Consider the following 19,838-nt stretch of genomic DNA (forward strand, 5'->3'; position numbering starts at 1 on the left):
TGTGTAGTTGAGTGTATCTCCTTATTCCTTGCTGGGACCCACTAAGGAAAATTAGAGCTCATATTCATGCAGTTGCCATATCATAAAATAACACTTAGTGGCTTTTTCTGGAGGCATTATCCTGGAATAGTATGTTTGCCTTTGTTAAGCTTTATAAAGAAAAAAGAAGACTTGCATTTATATTGCGCCTTTCACGAACTCAGGATGTTCCAAAGAGTTTCACAGCCAAATAAATACTTTTGAAGTGTAGTCACTGTTGTAATGTAAGAAATGCAGCATCCAATTAGCACACAGCAAGGTCCCACAAACAGCAAAGTGGTAATGACCAGATAATCTGTTTTAGTGATGTTGGTTGAGAGATTAAAATTGGCCAGGGCACTGGGGAGAACACCCCTGCTCTTCTTCGAAATAGTGCCATGGAATCTTTTACGTTCACCTGAGAGGGCAGATAGAGCCTTGGTTTAATGTCTCATTTGAAAGATGGCACTCAGTACTACACTGGAATGTCAGCCTAGATTTTGAGCTCAAGTCTCTGGAGTGGGACTTGAACCCACAATCTTCTGACTTAGAGGCTAGAGTACTACTACTGAGCCATGGCTTATACTTTATTATTGTCTTAACTTTGCAGCTCAACACAAGCACGCTGGCACTGCTATGCTCCTAGCTGGCCTGAAAATTTAACTCTTTAGAACCCCATTGCCAGATTTCATGTATTAAAGTGACGGTCTCTATTTCTTTGTGGATGCTGAATGAAAGAGAAAGAATGTCGTTACCCGCTATAAGTATGGGCCTACTCATTACTTGAAAGAAATTTAGCTTCCACATACAAAGCTCCCTATGATCTACTCTATGTTTCTCTTTAGGACCTATCGGCATGAATGGGGGCAGTGCTTTGTTTACTGCTGTATTTTATTTATATCGCTTGAGGTTCATTGCTGTCTCTTCTGGGTACGGTCTAACCCAGAGTAAGCCACATTGTGCAGCAAAATGGGCAAGATCAGTGGGGTTCTAAGTTTTCAAAGGGATAGTAGCATTTTATCCTCTGTGGAATGATGGCAGTTTCTATTTATATGGAGATCAAACTTCTTTAAAAGAATGGTGAGGACCATTTCTATATTAGGTAAATTAACATTGATCAACTTTTGAAAACTTGTTGCTGCCTATAACGAGTTAACTATTTAATCTGTCTATTTTGTGATGGGTGTAGTTTTAAAAAAAAAGTTTTATAGAATTTCTTTTGCATGAAACACAAAAAGCCTCGTCTTTGTTCTTTATTCTTGCTTTTCGTTTTATTTTTTGCTGAAGCTGCTTTTCTTTTTTTCTGTTGTTTTGCATCCTGATGTTTTTTCCTCACTTCTGTATATAGTGGATGGAGAGCTGAAATTGTAACGTAAGTTATTTTTTGCACTTCTCATATACAGTGGTGCACTTAAGATTGAATACTTCTCAAGATCAACTGATCCTCTGGAAAGCCAAAATTGATTTTAATACTTTAGGGGTTGCTTTAATGCAAATAGAAAGTTGGTGCAGAACCTTTGTTCTATGATGGACAGTTATTTTCAGGTAATATACAAGGCTTAGAAATGAGGCTGCTGGACAACTTGAAGTTGGGAATTCACAGTCAAGAATGGTTCTTCAGTTTTATTTAAAGTCATAGTTTAAAATCCAATTTTGTAAAGAGCTTCCTCACCAAGGCATGTGTTCACTGATTTGTCCTATATTCACTCATTGGTTCGTTATTGAGTGTGTTGATAATTGAGTAAATAGACCAGTATTGAGAGGCCTGTATTTTATCTTATTAATTTGGGTATTACAGCCATTTGAATAATCTGTGATAACTGTACATTATATCCAAAACCTTTATTAGTAAAGTAATAGCTAATGAAAACGTGCTTAGTAGCTGCCCTGATGGCTAAGTTGCTAACAAAAGTTTGTAACTCTGCCATACAGGCCAAAAGATCAAAGGTTTGATTCTTGACCTGAACTCAGTTAGCTGATGTCAGATGGATATGGGATTAGTGCCCTCATTCAGGAAACTAGGGTTTGCCAGGGTTTGCACTTCTGGTTGATATCCTGTTCCTCTCATTGGAAAGTGTGCATGGGTGGACATTGGGTGAGGACAGCATCGGCACTATTCTGGTGCCAACAGTTGCAAAACTGCCACCACTAATTTGGCTCGCACATGAAGAATGGTTGTTTGTAGAGAATACAAATTCAATTTGGAGACATTGTCCCTTTGAGAAATTCATGCCCTTTATGCTGACTGTTTTGTAAAGTGATCATCCTGCAGTTCACTTCATACCAAGGGTATGGTAACGTATTGTTTATGTTACTGGATTAGTAATCCAGAGACCTGAGTTCAAATCCCACCATAAAATTTGGAAATAAAAAGCTGGTATCAGTAAAAGTGACCATGAAGCTGTCAGAATTGCACTCATCCAAGATGCTATACAAACAGGCTGACAACACAAAGGCAATGGAGGGGTCAAGAGATGGCTGGCCCATTCCTTTTGGGAGAGCTCATTAACATCTGGTCCTGTTTTGTTCCAGTGGCTCCTGTCATTTTTTTGTCAAGCTTAAAAAAAAGATGCTGGACCTTTGGGAATTAATCCTTAGAATCTTGAATCTGACCATTATCAAAACCATACTATAGCTTGAATCAAAAATCTTCCACGCCAAATAGTTCAAAATTCCAACAAGTGACGAATTGAAATTGTATTTTACATTTCCTTAAGATCTTTTTGTATCCAGACTGATTTAATTTGTCGAAGAGTGCACTGTCATTTGATGAATTCTTTCAATGGATTACAATGTGTAGCTTTTAATAGAAATTTTGATTTTTGTGTAAGATTTATGCTATACTAATGAATGTTATGACAGCCACAAGCTAATGAGTTACTGAAGTACCACAACAATGTAAAGCACAAGTGCCTGAATCAGCTACTTTCTCAATTTCAGGCTACTAAAGTATTGATCTTTTAAGTACTGTTGCATTTTTGTAAGGGAAGAGTTTGTGTTCAAAATGTAACTTGTCTGGTAGGTTTCTTTTGTGTGATATAGTTGATAACTAAGTTAGTAAACTGGGAAAAATGGCTCAAAAATGTTGCCTCCTGTAAAATTGTCAGATGCTCTATATTCCTTTTAATAATTCTTTTTAAGTTTTACGAATTGAAATAGGCAGTTTATGGAAATGCTTTTAGAAAGAAAGAATTTTTAACATGTCCTTGGGGCATCTCAAAGTGCTTCACATTCAGTTAATTGCTTTTGAAGTGGAGTCACTGGGTAAGCAGAGCACAAGTTTCCTTAAGATACCTTCCCTTATGCTGTTAAGTGTGAAGATCATTTACTCCACAATCCCAATAATCTAACTGCTATAGCTTTGTCCATGGAAGAAATTACATGGGATACATGCAATAAAAAATACTGCCATATTTCAGAAACTAAATTGCTTGGAGAAACTCATCTTGCCACAAGGAAGAACAAACAATGGAGAACCATTTTGTCAAGAGATTAGAAAAGCATCACCAGAATGGGTAGGGAAGTGTAGTGGTTATGTTACTGGACTAGCAATCCAGAGGCCCGAACTGCTAATCCAGGGAACGTGAGCTGCCATCATGGCAGTTAGAGAATTTGAATTCAGTTTAAAAGGAATCTGGAAATAAAAAGCTGGTATCAGTAAAAGTGACCATGAAGCCGTCGGATTGTCGTAAAAACCCAACTGGTTTGTTAATGTCCTTTATGGAAGGAAACCTGCCGTCCTTACCTGGCCTGGCCTATATGTGACTCCAGTCCCACACCAGTTTGCTTGACTCTTAACTGCCCTGTGAAATGGCCTAGTAAGCCACTTAGTTGTATCAAACTGCTCAGCAGTTCAAGAAGGCAGCCCATCACCACCTTCTCAAGCAACTGGAGATGGGCAATAAATGCCGGACTTGCCAGCGATGCTTACGTCCTGAGAATGAATTTTAAAAAAAATACTATACCATGGTTTTACCCAGATGAAAGCCGTCTCTCATTTGCAGGGACATATCTGGATTTTTACCTAGGGTGGAAAATCCCCTTTTTTCACAGGATCATTGAAAAGGCAAGGGCTGAGGAAACCAAGAAAGCTTTAACCCCATTTCAGCCACACAATTGATGATATTTTAATCTTCTCTCCCTCTTGAAGTCACGCACCATCCTGACTTGGACATATATCGCCATTTCTTCGTTGTTGTTGGGTCAAAATCCTGGAACTCCCCACCTAACAGCATTGTGGGAGTACCTTCACCACATGGATTGCAGCGGTTCAAGAAGAAGGCCCACCACCACCTTCTCAAGTGCAACTAGGGGTGGGAAATAAATGCTGGCCTTGCCAGTGATGCCCACATCCCAACAATGAATTTTTTTAAATTAAGGATTTGCCAATTGGTGTCAGAATAGAGAAGAAAATACTACCAAATATGTAATCCCCAAGGTCTTAATGCTTAAACATTTTGGTCGATAAATGTCTTGAATCACTCTTTCATTAGGGCAAACAATCCATTCGCTCTTCCAAAGCAAGCCTAGGGGCTTCCCTCACTGGTGGGTTAGGAGAAAAATCTGAAAGGTGAGAGATCCTCCTAAGTTCCCAGTTCTAGTATGATATTTAAATATATTAAATATAAGTTTATCCATTCTCTCAATCTTGTTTGGCATATTGTGTTCTATGCCATAAATTCACTGGAGCAAATCTTTGATCATGAATTATTTTGTATTTGATCATGATTGCATAATTTAATAAAAGTTCACTCATCAATTTTCTTATTGTACAATATCTGTTTTTACAGAAAGTGTGCCCTGAGTGGTCAAACTAAAACTTGTAAACACCGAATTAAGTTGGGCGATTCCAGTAGCTACTACTATGTGTCACCATTTTGTAGATACAGGGTAAGGAATGATGCACCTTCTGTGTATTTTTTAAAGCATCATTGTACTTTAATTCTTCAGAAAATACTGAAAATCAGATAATAAATTATTATAATTCTGCTACCAACTAAGATTTTATGTTATTTTTCTGTCTTGGTCTAGATTATGTCTGTATGCAACTTCTTCACTTATATTCGGTATATTCAGCAGGGTCTGGTTAAACAGCAAGATGGTAAGTGATTATTTTGAAATCAGCAATTGTATTTAAACATTATTTTGATGGTTATTAAGGAAGTATTATTGCCATTTGAGCGTCCGCTGTGATGTAATTTTGTAATCAAAGGCAGATTATGAGCATGCACACTGCTGGGCAGTCTTGCTTGTGCTTGACAACAGAGTAGCATTGGCAAACAATGGTATGGTTAACTGTGTCAAAGGCTGCAGAGAGGTTGAGAAAGATGAGGAGGGATAGTGCACCATGGTTACAGCCACAGAGGATGTAATTTGTGACTTCGATTAGGGCCATTTCAGTGCTGTGGCAGGGCACAAACCTGATTGGAGAGATTTGAACATGGTGTTGCAGGAATGATGGGCATAGATTTGGGAGGTCACAACACGTTTAAGGACTTTGGATAGGAAAGGGAAGTGGGAGATGGGGCGGTAGTTTGCAAGGATAGAAGGTTCACGGGTGGGGTTTTTTGAGGAGGGGTGATGATGGCCATTTTGAAAGGGAGGGGACAGTATCCGAGGAGAAGGAACCAGTTACAATGTCAGCTAGCATGAGGGCCAGGAAGGGAATTTGGGTGATCAGCAGTTTAGTGCGAATAAGAATAGGAGCAGGAGGTGGGTCTCATGGACAAGATGTACTTGGGGAGGCCATGAAGGGAGAGCAGAAAAATTAGAGAAAGTTGCTGGTTCAGGGCTAGGGCAGAGTGAAGTCTTGGGGTGGTTTAGCTTGGTGTGCAAGGGGAAGGGGGTTGCGGCAGAGGCTGCTGAATGGATGGTGTCAATCTTAGTGATAAAGAAGTCCATGAGCTCCTCTCACTTGCTGTTGAAGTTGAGGGTGGAGTAGTGAGTAGTTTTGTCAGAGGAGAGCAAGGCCCAATAGTATTTGTTGTGCAACAGCCATATCTGGTGGTGGATTGCTAAACCACTTGTGCGCCAGCTACATTCAAATCTCTGCCCTTTGGACATTAGGGAGCGAAGATGGGGGCCATACCATGGGGAACTACCAGGGTGCGAGAGAGTAAGCGTTTTACTGGGGACAAGGGCATAAAGATGGAAGTGAGGGAGTGATTGAGCAGAGCAACAGCTGCAGAAGTATTGCGGCGAGTGGATGGCCAAAGGCTAGACAGTAGGGCATTTGAAAGTGCAGTTGTAAGGTGACTTGGGGGAAAATTTATTCAAGGGGCCGATGCTGAAGGAAGTGGGGTTCCTTCTTCCTCAGCCGCCTCAATTCTAGCTGCCACTCTGCTCTCCCCTCCCCTCAGTCCATGCTGCTACTCTTTTACCTCTTCTAGCTTCCCACCAATTCACACTGGCACTCTGCTCTCCCATTAATTCAAGCTGGCACCCTCACTGCCACTCCCAGCTTCTACCTGCATCTGCTTGCGAAGGAGCTCTGCTGCACACAATGGGTGAGAATTCCAGATGTTGCAAAACTTTTACAAGAATTTCCACCCATTATAGAATCATAGAATCATAGAAGTTACAACATGGAAACAGGCCCTTCGGCCCAACATGTCCATGTCGCCCAGTTTATACCACTAAGCTAGTCCCAATTGCCTGCACTTGGCCCATATCCCTCTATACCCATCTTACCCATGTATCTGTCCAAATGCATTGTGTGCAGCTGAAACCCATGCGAGGAGCAGAGGCAGCATGAAGTGAGAGCTGGTACTTCTTAATTAAAACAGTGGAATTGACTCCAAAATATTGACTAACTGAACCACAGGTAATTGGCTTGTAAGCATATATATACTAATAGTACTTTGCCAAGGACAAGATTTGATTTTTAAAAAATACATATTTCTGCTCTCAGCAGCAACTAATTGAGGGAGTGTGCTATCAACACATTGCAATTAAAAAAGGGCCTTAAACACTCTAGTGTCTATTGTGGGATATAGCTTCAGGCATGGGGGACTGCATCTAGCAGTTGCTTGCGCACATGATTCATAATTAATAGGAGGAAAATGTACAGGATAGAATTTTAGAAAAACAGAAATGGAGAGTGAGGGCAGTTTACAGAGAAGGAACTGTGGAAAACCCAGCTACATAACTGTATTGCATGAACTTATTCTTGGACAACAACCTTATTTGTCCTGATCAATTGCTATTTGAGGACGTTTGAATTTTGTGCTCATTAATATGAGGGATATTAGCATTGGAAGATAGGGATATTTACCACCATGTCACTAGCCACGAAAATACACCCTGGATATATTTGGTATTTCTGTTTGTTTGGGTAATGGTTAATATATTAAAATCATTCCGCTGTTATATTTAGTTCTTTTGGATGTAGCCCTATCAAAAATAACAATGAAAGGATTAAATATTTCAACAAATGCTTATTAGATAGATGAATAACAATGTTCATGCAACTACATATAATTTTATAATGACAAATATGGTCAGTGTGTGATTTTAAAAGTCAAGAAAATGTTGTCCCAATTTATATAACCTTACTGCAAGGCATTGTTTTAAAAACTTGGTGCTCAACACCTCAGTTATATCTGAAGTTATGACCTGCATTGCATGTATTAAATATGTGAAAAAGTTTAAATGATTACTGTATTGCATTTATGCATCACTTATGAAAATTCTGACTACCTCAAGTCACCACTATATACAATTACAAACATGTTTGGAGCACAAGTGACTCTTATTAAATCAAGAATGATGTACATTGCAATCTTTGTCATTTTCTGATTTCTACATTCTGTTTTTACAGTTGAACAAATGTTTTGGGAAGTCATGCATCTGAGGAAGGAAATGTCACTCGCCAAACTGGGATTTTACAAGGAGGAACTCTGAGATGCAACAGTTAGAAAAAATGCATGAGCTTTATTGAGTGATCAACAATAATGTGGTTTCTAAGACTTCATTGTTCTAATATTTATTTCTCTTATAGTAGGTCTATCATCTCTGACCATAAGGGTAGCTAATCTTTGACAAATGACAAGGGACTGAAAAATATTTTTTCTGTTGCAAGCATTTCATTTTGGCGTTTGAAGAACTGTGTTGAGTATCTGCAACTGTATCAGTGGCACTGCATAGAAAAGAAGTTATGGGTGTAATGAAAGCAGCTGAAATAAATTTTGACCTCGGTTATGTGTTAAGCAACACGTTTGCAAGAAAAATGAATGCTTTGTGTGTGCTGGCTTCCTGTTTTCATAAGCAACAATATTTAAAATAGTTTGACAGTACATGTGTTTTTCATTCTCAGATTAGTAAATCAAACTTTCCATTATTTGAATTCAACTTCAGCTAATAATGTTGATTTCACATTGTGCACTTTAAATACAGTGTATTTTCTAAGAACAACACTTTATAATTCAAATCTATGGCAAATTTAAGACAAATAAAAGGGACTAATATGAAATGCATTGGTTATACATTACTGTAACAATCTAAAATGCACTAAATGACAATAAATATGTTCTGTTAAATGTTAGCTTGCAGTTTTGAGGATTATCTGCATATAAAGGTTACATAATGAGATTACTGATGTTAGTGAATTACCAGGAGAAATTGATTATGGGGAGGAGTTTTTGTAATACTTGTCCTATTGATAGTACGTTATCCTGTCATTTGACCGTCTCCTTTTTTATGCACTTTATAGCTCTCCCTACCGTGATAGAATTCCAAAAGGAATTCTGTTCAATTCCTTTTATCTCATTATCAGTTACATTGATGTTTCTTAACTGGTACGAGTTTAGGAAATAAACAACTTTTGACTTGGCATCCAGCGGAAAAAAAAATACAGATGTCATTGTCAATGATAAAATGTGCTTGCTGAGCCTGTGTTGACAGCAGTTGATTGTTTCTCTGCCAACTTCCTGAACTGGAATATCGAAATCTGTGAGGGTGCAGGGCAATGATTTTGACCAAGTTTCTTTTTACCAGTTTTAAAACCTTTATCTGTAAAAAGGGGAAGAAAATACTATATGTCAGAAATATTTTTGCCTATAGAAATCTTTAATTTGTTGTTTCTTGCACATCATGGATAATTTGGATGATACCTATCTCACCTTTTTGTTTAGCACAATGTCACTTCCCTTTCACCATACTTTTTTTCAATGTAAAATCAGGGATTCTGCAGTAACATCTTGAAAGTTTTTAGGACTGAGATCCAGTGCTTTTCTGCAATTTTTTAAAGGTCAATTGTATGGCAGATCGCTGGACACATCCACATCATGGCTGCTGATTTTCTAGGAGTTTTTTCCACCATTGAGGAGTTAAGTAGAGTACAACCACTTCCTCCAGGGAAGGAAAATTTCAGGACAAGCCAACTAAGCCACTCTTATGAAACTACTAGCAGTTGGTTAAAGAGGGGATTGACGGTTACCTAAAAGTGGTCTTTATGCCCTCTTCCTCACTGCTTGGTCTGCTTAAACTGCTTGGTCTGAAAAGATGAAAATAAAATGTTAAAATTGGCATGAAAGGGGATGATACATTTATGGTATGCTCAGAGCTACATTTTATTATAGAATCAGCACCACACAACAATAATGATGAGTTAAGTCTTCATCAGTGTGAAAGGCCATAACTCCCGACAGCATTGGGAGAAAAAATAATTCTTACTGAATTATCAAAGTATTTAATGGCCTCAATTTTCATTGGGGGGTGAGGGCCTGGAGGCAGGCGACTAACTCGGCAAGGCCAGGAATGTGGAGGCACTGCCGATCTTAACAGTAGGGCCTCATTTAAATAAATCTCTGCAGTGTCCCACCCGACGCCCAGCCAGAATGATTACCTGTCCGGCAGCGGGGAGTGGACATCTGGCAGTAGGAGGCCATATGGTCCCCGGTAGTCGGTGGGGTGTGGAAGGCTATCTGGACAGGATCGGGAGGAGCGGGTGCGGGAAGGATCTGCCAAAGATCGGGAGGGGGTTATCCTCCACAAGGGAGACCCAAGGCTTCTTTGTGAGACCAGGAGGAGCACTCCTGCACTTCCTGGCCCCCAAGGAAACCTAAAATAAAACTTTTAAACTTGCTTTCTGGGCATCTTCTGGCCCACAATCCAGCTCCCGACACATTTGCTTCACATGCGAGCTGTCACTGCTTCCCCGCTGATGCATCAATTAAAATTACAGATCGGGATCAGAGGGAGTAAGTGACTCACCTTGTTTTAACTGCCCCCTCGCCCAGTTTCCACCAGGTGGTGGCAGTTAAAATTGAGGCCATTGTCTAATGTATTAGATAGCTTTCTGACAATTCAAAATATGACCAATACTGAATCGTTTATTATTAATCAAGGAATTACAATTAAGTTAACCTGGGGCCTTGGTGAACGACAGGACCAACAGTCTATGTCCTTAACCAATTAAATTTAAGAAACCGAAGATGGAATTTAGAGTCAAATTAGATACAGAAAGAGAAATAAACAGAGGGAAAGAAAGATTGGATTAAGAGAAAGGAAAAAAGAGAGGAAAAGTAAGAAAAAAACGTAAACTCTTAGGAACAATTTATAGCAATAAAGCTATGGTAATGTACAAGTCTGCAAAGGAATTTTATTATGTTAAGACTTTAACTGTTTTTAGTAATAAATACTTTTGTCCATTTCTATAAATTTATATAAATGAAAGCTTGAAATTGCCCATGGAAATAAATATTTATTAATGATTTGGAGGAAGGAATAGAGAGTTGTATATCCAAGTTGTAACTTCCTGCTCCCATCTGCACTACTTACTGTCCCTCCTAACTAAAAATATTGCAAGTTTTGGGTAAGAGTTAGTGGGTCAACTGTAGAGTGTTGCTGGCTTGGATTCAATGGTGGTGGTTACTTCCAAATGAACATTGTATTATATATTTTAAAAAACAGTTTGACCTGGATTTTCTACTTCTGCAATTGCCATCCCGCAATTTTCCATCTATTTATTTTAATGGAAGGAAAATCAAGGGCTGGCGAATGGAAAAGTGGAAAACCCAGCCTTTGTCTCTTGTTTATTTTCAAAATCAAGGAAACTGCAGGTGCACATTCTCACCAAATTGCAACGTGCCTATGTGGCCTAGGCAGCATGTAAGCTCACTGCACTTGACCTGCAGACCTGGTGCAAGAAAATATGACTGTGTTAGCAGTGCATAAGCACAAATCATATACAAACATTTGTGGAAATTTTGTTTTAATATTAGATACAAAACACATGAAACAAGGACGGAAGTCTCACAAAATTGACCCTTGCTGTTACTGGGAGGACAGAAAGATAAGAAATTGCATTAGGATACCTCTATCAGGATCTAATTTTGGCATCCTCCAAGAAAATCAAATCTGGTTCAGCAGATTTTGGGGTATCGGCAACTGAAATGTTGTACTGGAGAAGTGGGGGTAAGAATAGTAGGCCTCAGTCTTTGTTACCCATAAATTGTGTAAGAAACTAACAGACTTCTATTCTCACCTATTTTCATCAAGGCGTGTTGATTCTTTTCTTAAAATAAGTCAATAGCCTTGTTACCTCTCATTGTTTCTTGCCCTCCCTCCCTCTTTCATATCTCACTTTTGGCAATGATATGACCTTGGTAGCTATGAAACGAGTAGTGTAGTTTATCAAAGTGCACCGTTTATGTTACTTACGTAATAGTTCCACTGCCCTGTGCAATAAAATCGAATTGCTGCAATCTGCCTGCGCAGAGTACAGTAATGATAGATGAGGGAAAGGCTTGAAGGGACTGGTCAAAGGTCTTTCAAGTATTAAGAATGAGGAAAGATTTCTCGTATTATGTGCGCTTGTTCAGATTTTTTCTACATAGGTCTTGTTTAAGATAGTTTACCACCAAGGAGCAGCGTACATAAACTATGAAGATCTGCTGGTGATTTTCTGTCAAATGTTACTAGTGATAATACAACTGGGCAAAGGTAAATTGTGCAGAAAGATTGAAAGCTAGGCTCGTGTGCTCTTAAGACTTATCACATGGATGTTTTAGGGGAAAATGAAGCACTGCAGCAGTTTTTTGAAGGTAAGAAAGTCTTCTGTGATTTTTTTAAAAACACTTGAACTATCGATTTTAGAAAAGTTTTCAGTTTTTGTCTTTTAAAACTTGACTCTTTGTGTATTCAGTGCAAACTGGTCCCACTTTTGGATAACCATTTGGAATGGTCAGAGAGTAGAATTTGAATAAGCTGGAGCATGTTATAATACACTGAGGGGTGTCTCCTGGTCATCTGGCTTGCTGATTTCCACTTCCTTTCCCCCATCCCGACCCCAATATGTTATGTCTTCGAAACACAATCCACCCTGTGTTAGTCTCAACAAGTTTTACAGCTGGAGTTCCTTGGATGGTGGGGGGTTAGTTTCATTCTAAACAATGAAACTAATCCCCCACCACCTAAAATTTCTTGGCAATTTTTTTGTTCTTTTGTGAATAATCATGGAGGATAGGAACAGATGGCAGGCCTGTCTGAAAAAAATCATCTGTTTATTTCAGTTATTGATACGGTTTTGTTTTCCTTCACTACAAGCAACAGACTAATAGAAATATATTATATTGAATCAAGAATATCGGTCTTCATAAGAGGAACGTTTTCAAATTTTTATTGTGTTCAGAAACACAAATCCAGAAGGAGGCCCAAACTGCATGACATCGAGCCAAGTAAACACTGAACACAATTAACAAATTGGTCTCAGTGGTAATTTTCACTTTGTGTAATAGAATGAAACCTCCAATAAAACATTTCTGATAGGAAATCAAAAGCACACAGTTTTAATGTCAAAACTAAAAGGGGTATGGTGAGGGTTTTCTTTTAATATCCATTTTTATGTCAGCATCACAACAAAAATGACAGTATAAGTCCAGAATCAGGTCCTAACCCGACACTGCAATGACAGTTGTAAGTTTCCCTGGGGGAGGCTGTGTCATATTGGCTGGCCTTGACATAGAGGAAGTATAACTGCAGCTTGGTATTAAAGAGGGTTTAAAAAGTGCTTCGAATCCCTTGGAGCTCCTGACACTTTATAGGAACATAGGAAAATATAGAAAAGATTATACAGTCTATCTGTCCAATCCCAAAAATGAATGCCTCTCAATCGCTCATTCCTCCTTAGATATGGGAACAGTGTCGGAGGACTGGAGGATTGCAAATGTTACACCGCTGTTCAAAAAAGGGGAGAGGGATAAACCCGGCAATTACAGGCCAGTCAGCCTAACGTCGGTGGTGGGGAAACTTAGAGACAATAATCCGGGACAAAATTAATTGGCACTTGGAAAAGTATGCGCTAATAAATGAAAATCAGCACGGATTTGTTAAAGGAAAATCATCTTTGACTAATTTGATTGAGTTCTTTGATGAAGTAACGGAGAGAGTTGATGAGGGTAGTGTGGTTGATGTTGTGTAGATGGACTTTCAAAAGGCATTTGATAAAGTAGCACATAATAGACTTGTTAGCAAAATGCCCATGGGATTAAAGGGACATTGGCAACGTGGATACAAAATTGGTTAAGGGACAGAAAGCAGAGAGTAATGGTGAACGATTGCTTTTCAGACTGGAGGGGCGTGTACAGTGATGTTCCCCAGGGGTCAGTATTAGGACCACTGATCTTTTTGATACATATTAATAGGAACATAGGAACAGGAGTAGGCCATTCAGCCCCTCGTGCCTGCTCCGCCATTTGATAAGATCATGGCTGATCTGTGATCTAACTTGATATACCCGCCGTTGGCCCATATCCCTTAATACCTTTGCCAAAAAGCTATCTATCTCAGATTTAAATTTAGCAATTGAGCTAGTATGAATTGCCGTTTGCGGAAGAGAGTTCCAAACTTCTACCACCCTTTGTGTGTAGAAATGTTTTCTAATCTCGCTCCTGAAAGGTCTGGCTCTAATTTTTAGACTGTGCCCCCTACTCCTGGAATCTCCAACCAGCAGAAATAGTTTCTCTCTATCCACCCTATCCGTTCCCCTTAATATCTTATAAACTTCGATCAGATCACCCCCTAACCTTCTAAACTCCAGAGAATACAACCCCAATTTGTGTAATCTTTCCTCGTAACTTAACCCTTGAAGTCCGGGTATCATTCTAGTAAATCTATGCTGCACTCCCTCCAAAGCCAATATGTGCTTCCGAAGGTGCGGTGCCCAGAACTGCTCACAGTACTCCAGGTGCGGTCTAACCAGGGTTTTGTATAGCTGCAGCATAACTTCTGCCCCCTTGTACTCTAGTCCTCTAGATATAAAGGCCAGCATTCCATTAGCCTTATTGATTATTTTCTGCACCTGTTCATGACACTTCAATGATCTATGTACCTGAACCCCTAGGTCCCTTTGGACATCCACTGTTTTTAACTTTTTCCCATTTAGAAAGTACCCTGTTCTATCCTTTTTTGATTCAAAGTGGATGACCTCACATTTGTCTACATTGAATTCCATTTGCCACCGTTTTGCCCATGCACCTAATCTATCGATATCGCTTTGTAATTTTATGTTTTCATCTACACTGCTTACAATGCCACCAATCTTTGTGTCATCGGCAAACTTAGATATGAGACTTTCTGTGCCTTCATCTAAGTCGTTAATATATATTGTGAATAATTGAGGCCCCAAGACAGATCCCTGCGTGACTCCACTAGTCACATCCTGCCAATGTGAGTACCTACCCATTATCCCTACTCTCTGTCGCCTTTCGCTCAGCCAACTTCCTAACCAAGTCCGTACTTTTCCCTCGATTCCATGGGCTTCTATCTTAGCTAACAGTCTCTTATGTGTGACCTTATCAAATATCTTCTGGAAGTCCATATAAATAACATCCATTGATATTCACCTGACCACTACTTTAGTCACCTCTTCAAAAAATTCAATCAGGTTTGTCAGGCACGACCTACCTTTCACAAATCCATGCTGGCTGTCTCTGATTAACTGAAAATTCTCGAGGTGTTCAGTCACCCTATCCTTAATTATAGACTCCAGCATTTTCCCCACAACAGATGTTAGGCTAACTGGTCTATAATTCCCTGGTTTCCCTCTCTCTCCTTTCTTAAAAAGCAGAGTGACATGTGCAATTTTCCAATCCAGAGGGACTGTTCCTGAATCTACAGAACTTTGAAAGATTATAGTTAGGGCATCTGCAATGTGCTCACCTACTTCCTGTAAAACCCTGGGATAGAAACCATCTGGTCCTGGGGATTTGTCACTCTTTAGTGCTATTATTTTCTTCATTACTGTTGCTTTACTTATATTAATTTTTTCGAGTCCCTGTCCCCGATTCAATATTAGTTTTCTTAGGATTTCCAGCATGCTATCCTCTTTTTCTACTGTAAATACTGACGCAAAGTAATCGTTCAACATGTCTGCCATTTCCCCATTGTCAATGACAATAACCCCACTTTCAGTTTTTAAGGGGCCAACACTGCTCCTGACCACCTTTTTCCTAATGTAACTATAAAAGTTCTTCGTATTGGTTTTGATATCCCTTGCAAGTTTCTTTTCATACTCCCTTTTTGTAGCTCTTACTATCTGTTTTGTGACCCTTTGTTGATCTTTGTATCTTTCCCATTCGCCAGGATCTGTGCCATTTTTTGCCTTTTTGTATGCCCTTTCCTTATGTCTTATATTGTCCCTTACCTCTTTAGTTGTCCATGGCTGTTTTTTTTGGCAATTAGAGTTCTTGCCCCTCAGGGGTATAAACCGACTCTGTATCATGTTAAATGTTTCTTTAAACATTTCCCACTGATCATCAGTCATTTTACCCATTAACAGATTTGCCCAGTTTACTGTGGACAGTCTCTGTCTCATCCCATTGAAGTCGGCCTTACCCAAATCTAGAATCTTAGCAGCTGATTCACTTTTTTCCCTTTCAAACACTACATTGAACTCGATCATGTTATGAACACTATTGGATAGATGTTATGTTAATGACCTGGACTTGGGTAGAACTTCAAAGTTTGCAGATGACATGAAACTTGGAAAAGTAGTGAACAATGTAGAGGATAGTAATAGACTTCAGGAGGACACAGACAGACTGGTGAAATGGACAGACACATGGCAGATGCAATTTAATTCAGAGCAGTGTGAAGTGGTGCATTTTGGTAGCTGGAATGAGGAAAGGCAATATAAACTAAATGGTACAATTTTAAAGGGGGTGCCGGAACAGAGAGACCTGGGAGTGTACTTACACAAATCTTTGAAGGTGGTAGGACAAGTTGAGAAAGCTGCTAAAAAGGCGTACGGTATCCTTGGCTTTATGAATAGAGGCATAGAGTACAAAAGCAAGGAAATTATGCTAAATCTTTATAAAACACTGGTTAGGCCTCAGCTGGAGTATTGTGTTCAATTCTGGGTACCACACTTTAGGAAGGATGTCAAGGCCTTAGAGAGAGTGCAGAAGAGATTTACTAGAATGGTACCAGGGATGAGGGACTTCAGTTATGTGGAGAGACTGGCGAAACTGGGGTTGTTCTCGTTGGAGCAGAGAAGTTTAAGAGGAGATTTGATAGAAGTGTTCAAAATCATGAACGGTTTTGATAGAGTAAATAATGAGAAACTGTTTCCAGTAGCAGAAGGGTTGGTAACCAGAGGACACAGATTTAAGGTGATTAAGGCAAAAGAGCCAGAGGCGACATGAGGAAAAACTTTTTTACGCAGTGAGTTGTTATGATCTGGAATGTACTGCCTGACAGGTTGGTGGAAGCAGATTCAATAATAACTATTAGATAAATACTTGAAGGGAAAGAAATTACAGGGTTATGGGGAAAGAGCAGGGGAATGGGACTAATTTAAAGAGCTGGCATAGGCACGATGGGCTGATTGGCCTCCTCTTGTGCTGTACCTACTATGATGATACTATGATTGATGCAATTCTCCTGTACACTTTTCCACCTTATCTTCCCCCACTGTTTTACAGAGTAGTCCATTCCACACATTCACCACCCTCTGTGTAAAATAGCTAAATTTAAATTGTCTAGAATAAGGAAGAAATGTACTATTTAAAGCTATCGTGGGGTTGCCGTTTTTAAATTTTGTTTCCTCATCATTACCAGTCTTGTCACATCTGCTGTACTGCAAAAGAAAAGCTGTCTAATCAGTGCTTCAGATTTTCGATTTGTGCCACTATTGATGACTTCTTCCATCATTGAAGATTGGGCAGAAGCTGATAGGATGGTAATTGCCCAGGTTATTCACATTGTTGGGTAGATGTCAATGTCATAGATACACCGGAATAGCTTGGTAGGAGGCCAGCTAGTTATGCTGTGTAGGTCTTCAAGACTAGAGCAGACCCATAGCCTTTGCTGTATCCAGTGCAGACAGTTGATTCTCTATGTCAACGTGGAGTGAATCAAATTGGCTGGATACTGCATTCTATGATGGGGTCTCGGGAGACACTTTTGGCTGAAGATGCTTGTTTGAACACTTCAACCTTGTCTCTTGAATTTGCATGCTGGGCTCCACCATGGTTTGGATGGGAATGTTCATGGACTCTCCTCCCTTTAGTTGCCTGATTATCCACCACCATCCTTGACTGGATGTGGTAGGCCTCAAAGCTTTGCTCTCATCTGTTGGTTGTGGAACCGCTTAACTATATCTATAACCTTCTCCTTTTAGTGTTTAGCATAGAGGTAGTCCTGTCTTATAGCTTCACTAGGTTGGTGCCTCATTGTAAGGTATGCCTGGTGCTGCTTCTATAATCCCCATGGAACCAGGATTTATCTTCTACCTTTTCTGGAATAAAAATACCCAGCTACCTGAGCCTATTGTGATAGCTAAGAGTTATTAAACTAGGTATTAATCTGGTGGCCTTCCTCTGAACCTTGTCTTGGGCCTCTATTACCTCCCACTTGTGAAGGGACCAGAACTGGACACAGTATTCTAGATAGGGCCTAATCAAGGTCTTGCACAAATCTATGCTGTTCTTTGTTTGATAGTGGATAGTCCGAGCTATACATTCTAATATTCTATTTGTTTTTGCCAAAGCCTTTTGGCACTGCTCATGGACTTTTAGAGTCTTAGGCACTATAAAATCTAGGTCTTTTTCCCTCTCAATAGACTTTAATTTAGAGCCCAGCATAGTATATACATACCTGTTAATAGCCCAACCCACATGCATTATACTGAAGTTATCAACATTAAATGTCATCTGCCAGACACAGGCCCATTCCCCCATTGCATCTAGATCAGATTGTAATCTTGAAGTGTAACAGCCTTAATACCAATCTGTGTGGAACTCCACTCATAACCAATCTCCATTTGGAGCCACTACGCCTTATGTCTACGGGAATGCAACCAATTCCCTATCCAGCCAAGATCTGTTCACTAATCCCACAAACTGTTGTGAGGAACCCTGTCAAAGTTTCTTTGTAAGTCTAAATATATAATGTCTACTAGGCTACCTTCATCCATCAACCTAGTAACCTCCTCAAAGAATTCAACTAGGTTGGTAAGACATGACCTTTTCTAGAAGCCATGTTGCGTGTCCCTAATAACTCCTTTGTCATGGTAGTCATAAGGAGCATCCCTAATAATGGGCCAGATCTTGCTAGAGTGGGTCATCTTGCAGTGTATGCTATTTGTTAGACTTTTTCTTCAGCTTGAAACTGTTTTGCTGGAAGTTCAAGCTTATAACAGTGTGGCAAGGGCGACGGGGCTACTGAGACCTTAGTGAATGGCCGGACCAACAGTGTATCTCCTTGATAAGATTTAAGGATTGAGAAATAAAAAGAGGAATGACAGAGAAGGAGGGTGAATTAGAGTCAAATTAGGTACAGAAAGAGAAAGAGACAGAAAGGAAAATTAAGAAAATTTTTAAAAATTTGACATTTTTAAAATCTTGAACAATTGACTACATGCAGGAATGAGATTGGACGATCTAAATTGTTCCCTTTATGGGCCAGAGATATTAATTGGCATTGCATTAACAATTATCATGTCATTAAAAGGGTACTTATGCTGTTACATTCCAGCCCTAACTTTCTGCGGCGAGTTTAATGGACAATTAAAGTGCAAATCCAGCAAGTTCTTAAAAATAATGGAGAGGCTAAGGGCGAGATACCATTTGTGTGAAGCAAACTGCGAAGCGGCGTAAATCGACCAGCAAGTTCGGGAGATTCGCAGCTCAAGTGTGTCTCTTAATCCCTGAACTTGCTGGCCGATTTGCACATTAATAACGGTGTGTGTCGTTAATACGCCGTTACTTTTCCAGCAAGATTCAGCCTAATCACTTCTAGCAACTTTCCAACAATTAACATAAGAATGTAAGAAATAGGAGCAGGAGTAGGCCATACGGCCCCTCAAGCCTGCTCCGCCACATGGCTGATCTTCTACCTCAACCCCACTTTCTTGCCCGATCCCCATATCCCTTGATTCCCTTAGAGTTCAAAAATCTATCGATCTCAGTCTTGAATATACTCAATGACTGAGCATCCATAGCCCTCTGGGCTGGAAAATTCCAAAGATTCACAACCCTTTGAGTGAAGAAAGTTTTCATCATCTCGGTCCTAAATGGCCGACCCCTTATCTTGAGACTACTACCCCTAGTTCTAGACTCTCCAGCCAGTGGAAACAGCCTCTCAGCATCTACCCTGTCAAGCCCTCTAAGAACTTTATACGTTTCAATGAGATTACCTCTCATTCTTCTGAACTCCAGAGAATATAAGCCCATTCTACTCAATCTCTCCTCATAGGACAACCCTCTCATCCCAGGAATTAATCTAGTGAACCTTTGTTGCACCCCCTGTAAGGGGGTGCAACGTCAAGCTTAACGGGCCTATAATTTCCTGGTTCTGAAGTTGCTCTTTTTGAATGTCAG

At 39.7% G+C, this 19,838-nt stretch overlaps 2 protein-coding genes across 4 annotated transcripts in view; both read left to right on the forward strand.

Moving 5' to 3' along the window:
* rab3ip (RAB3A interacting protein (rabin3)) overlaps positions 1-8,246 on the forward strand; it is a 51,375-nt gene extending 43,129 nt beyond the window's left edge. For all 3 annotated transcript variants that reach the window (XM_068000044.1, XM_068000045.1, XM_068000046.1), the window contains 3 exons: positions 4,809-4,908; positions 5,050-5,119; positions 7,838-8,246. In XM_068000044.1, the coding sequence (XP_067856145.1) occupies positions 4,809-4,908; positions 5,050-5,119; positions 7,838-7,920 (253 nt within the window). In that variant the 3' untranslated portion in view covers positions 7,921-8,246. The remainder of the gene's footprint in view (positions 1-4,808; positions 4,909-5,049; positions 5,120-7,837) is intronic.
* Positions 8,247-12,016: 3,770 nt separating this feature from the next.
* The window catches only part of LOC137334914 (myelin regulatory factor-like protein), a 66,361-nt gene continuing 58,539 nt past the window's right edge, over positions 12,017-19,838 (forward strand). Inside the window, exon 1 of the mRNA XM_068000001.1 lies at positions 12,017-12,077. Coding sequence (XP_067856102.1) covers positions 12,017-12,077 — 61 coding nt within the window. The remainder of the gene's footprint in view (positions 12,078-19,838) is intronic.

Source organism: Heptranchias perlo, chromosome 18 (genome assembly GCF_035084215.1).
Source record: "Heptranchias perlo isolate sHepPer1 chromosome 18, sHepPer1.hap1, whole genome shotgun sequence".
Classification (NCBI taxonomy): Eukaryota; Metazoa; Chordata; class Chondrichthyes; order Hexanchiformes; family Hexanchidae; genus Heptranchias; species Heptranchias perlo.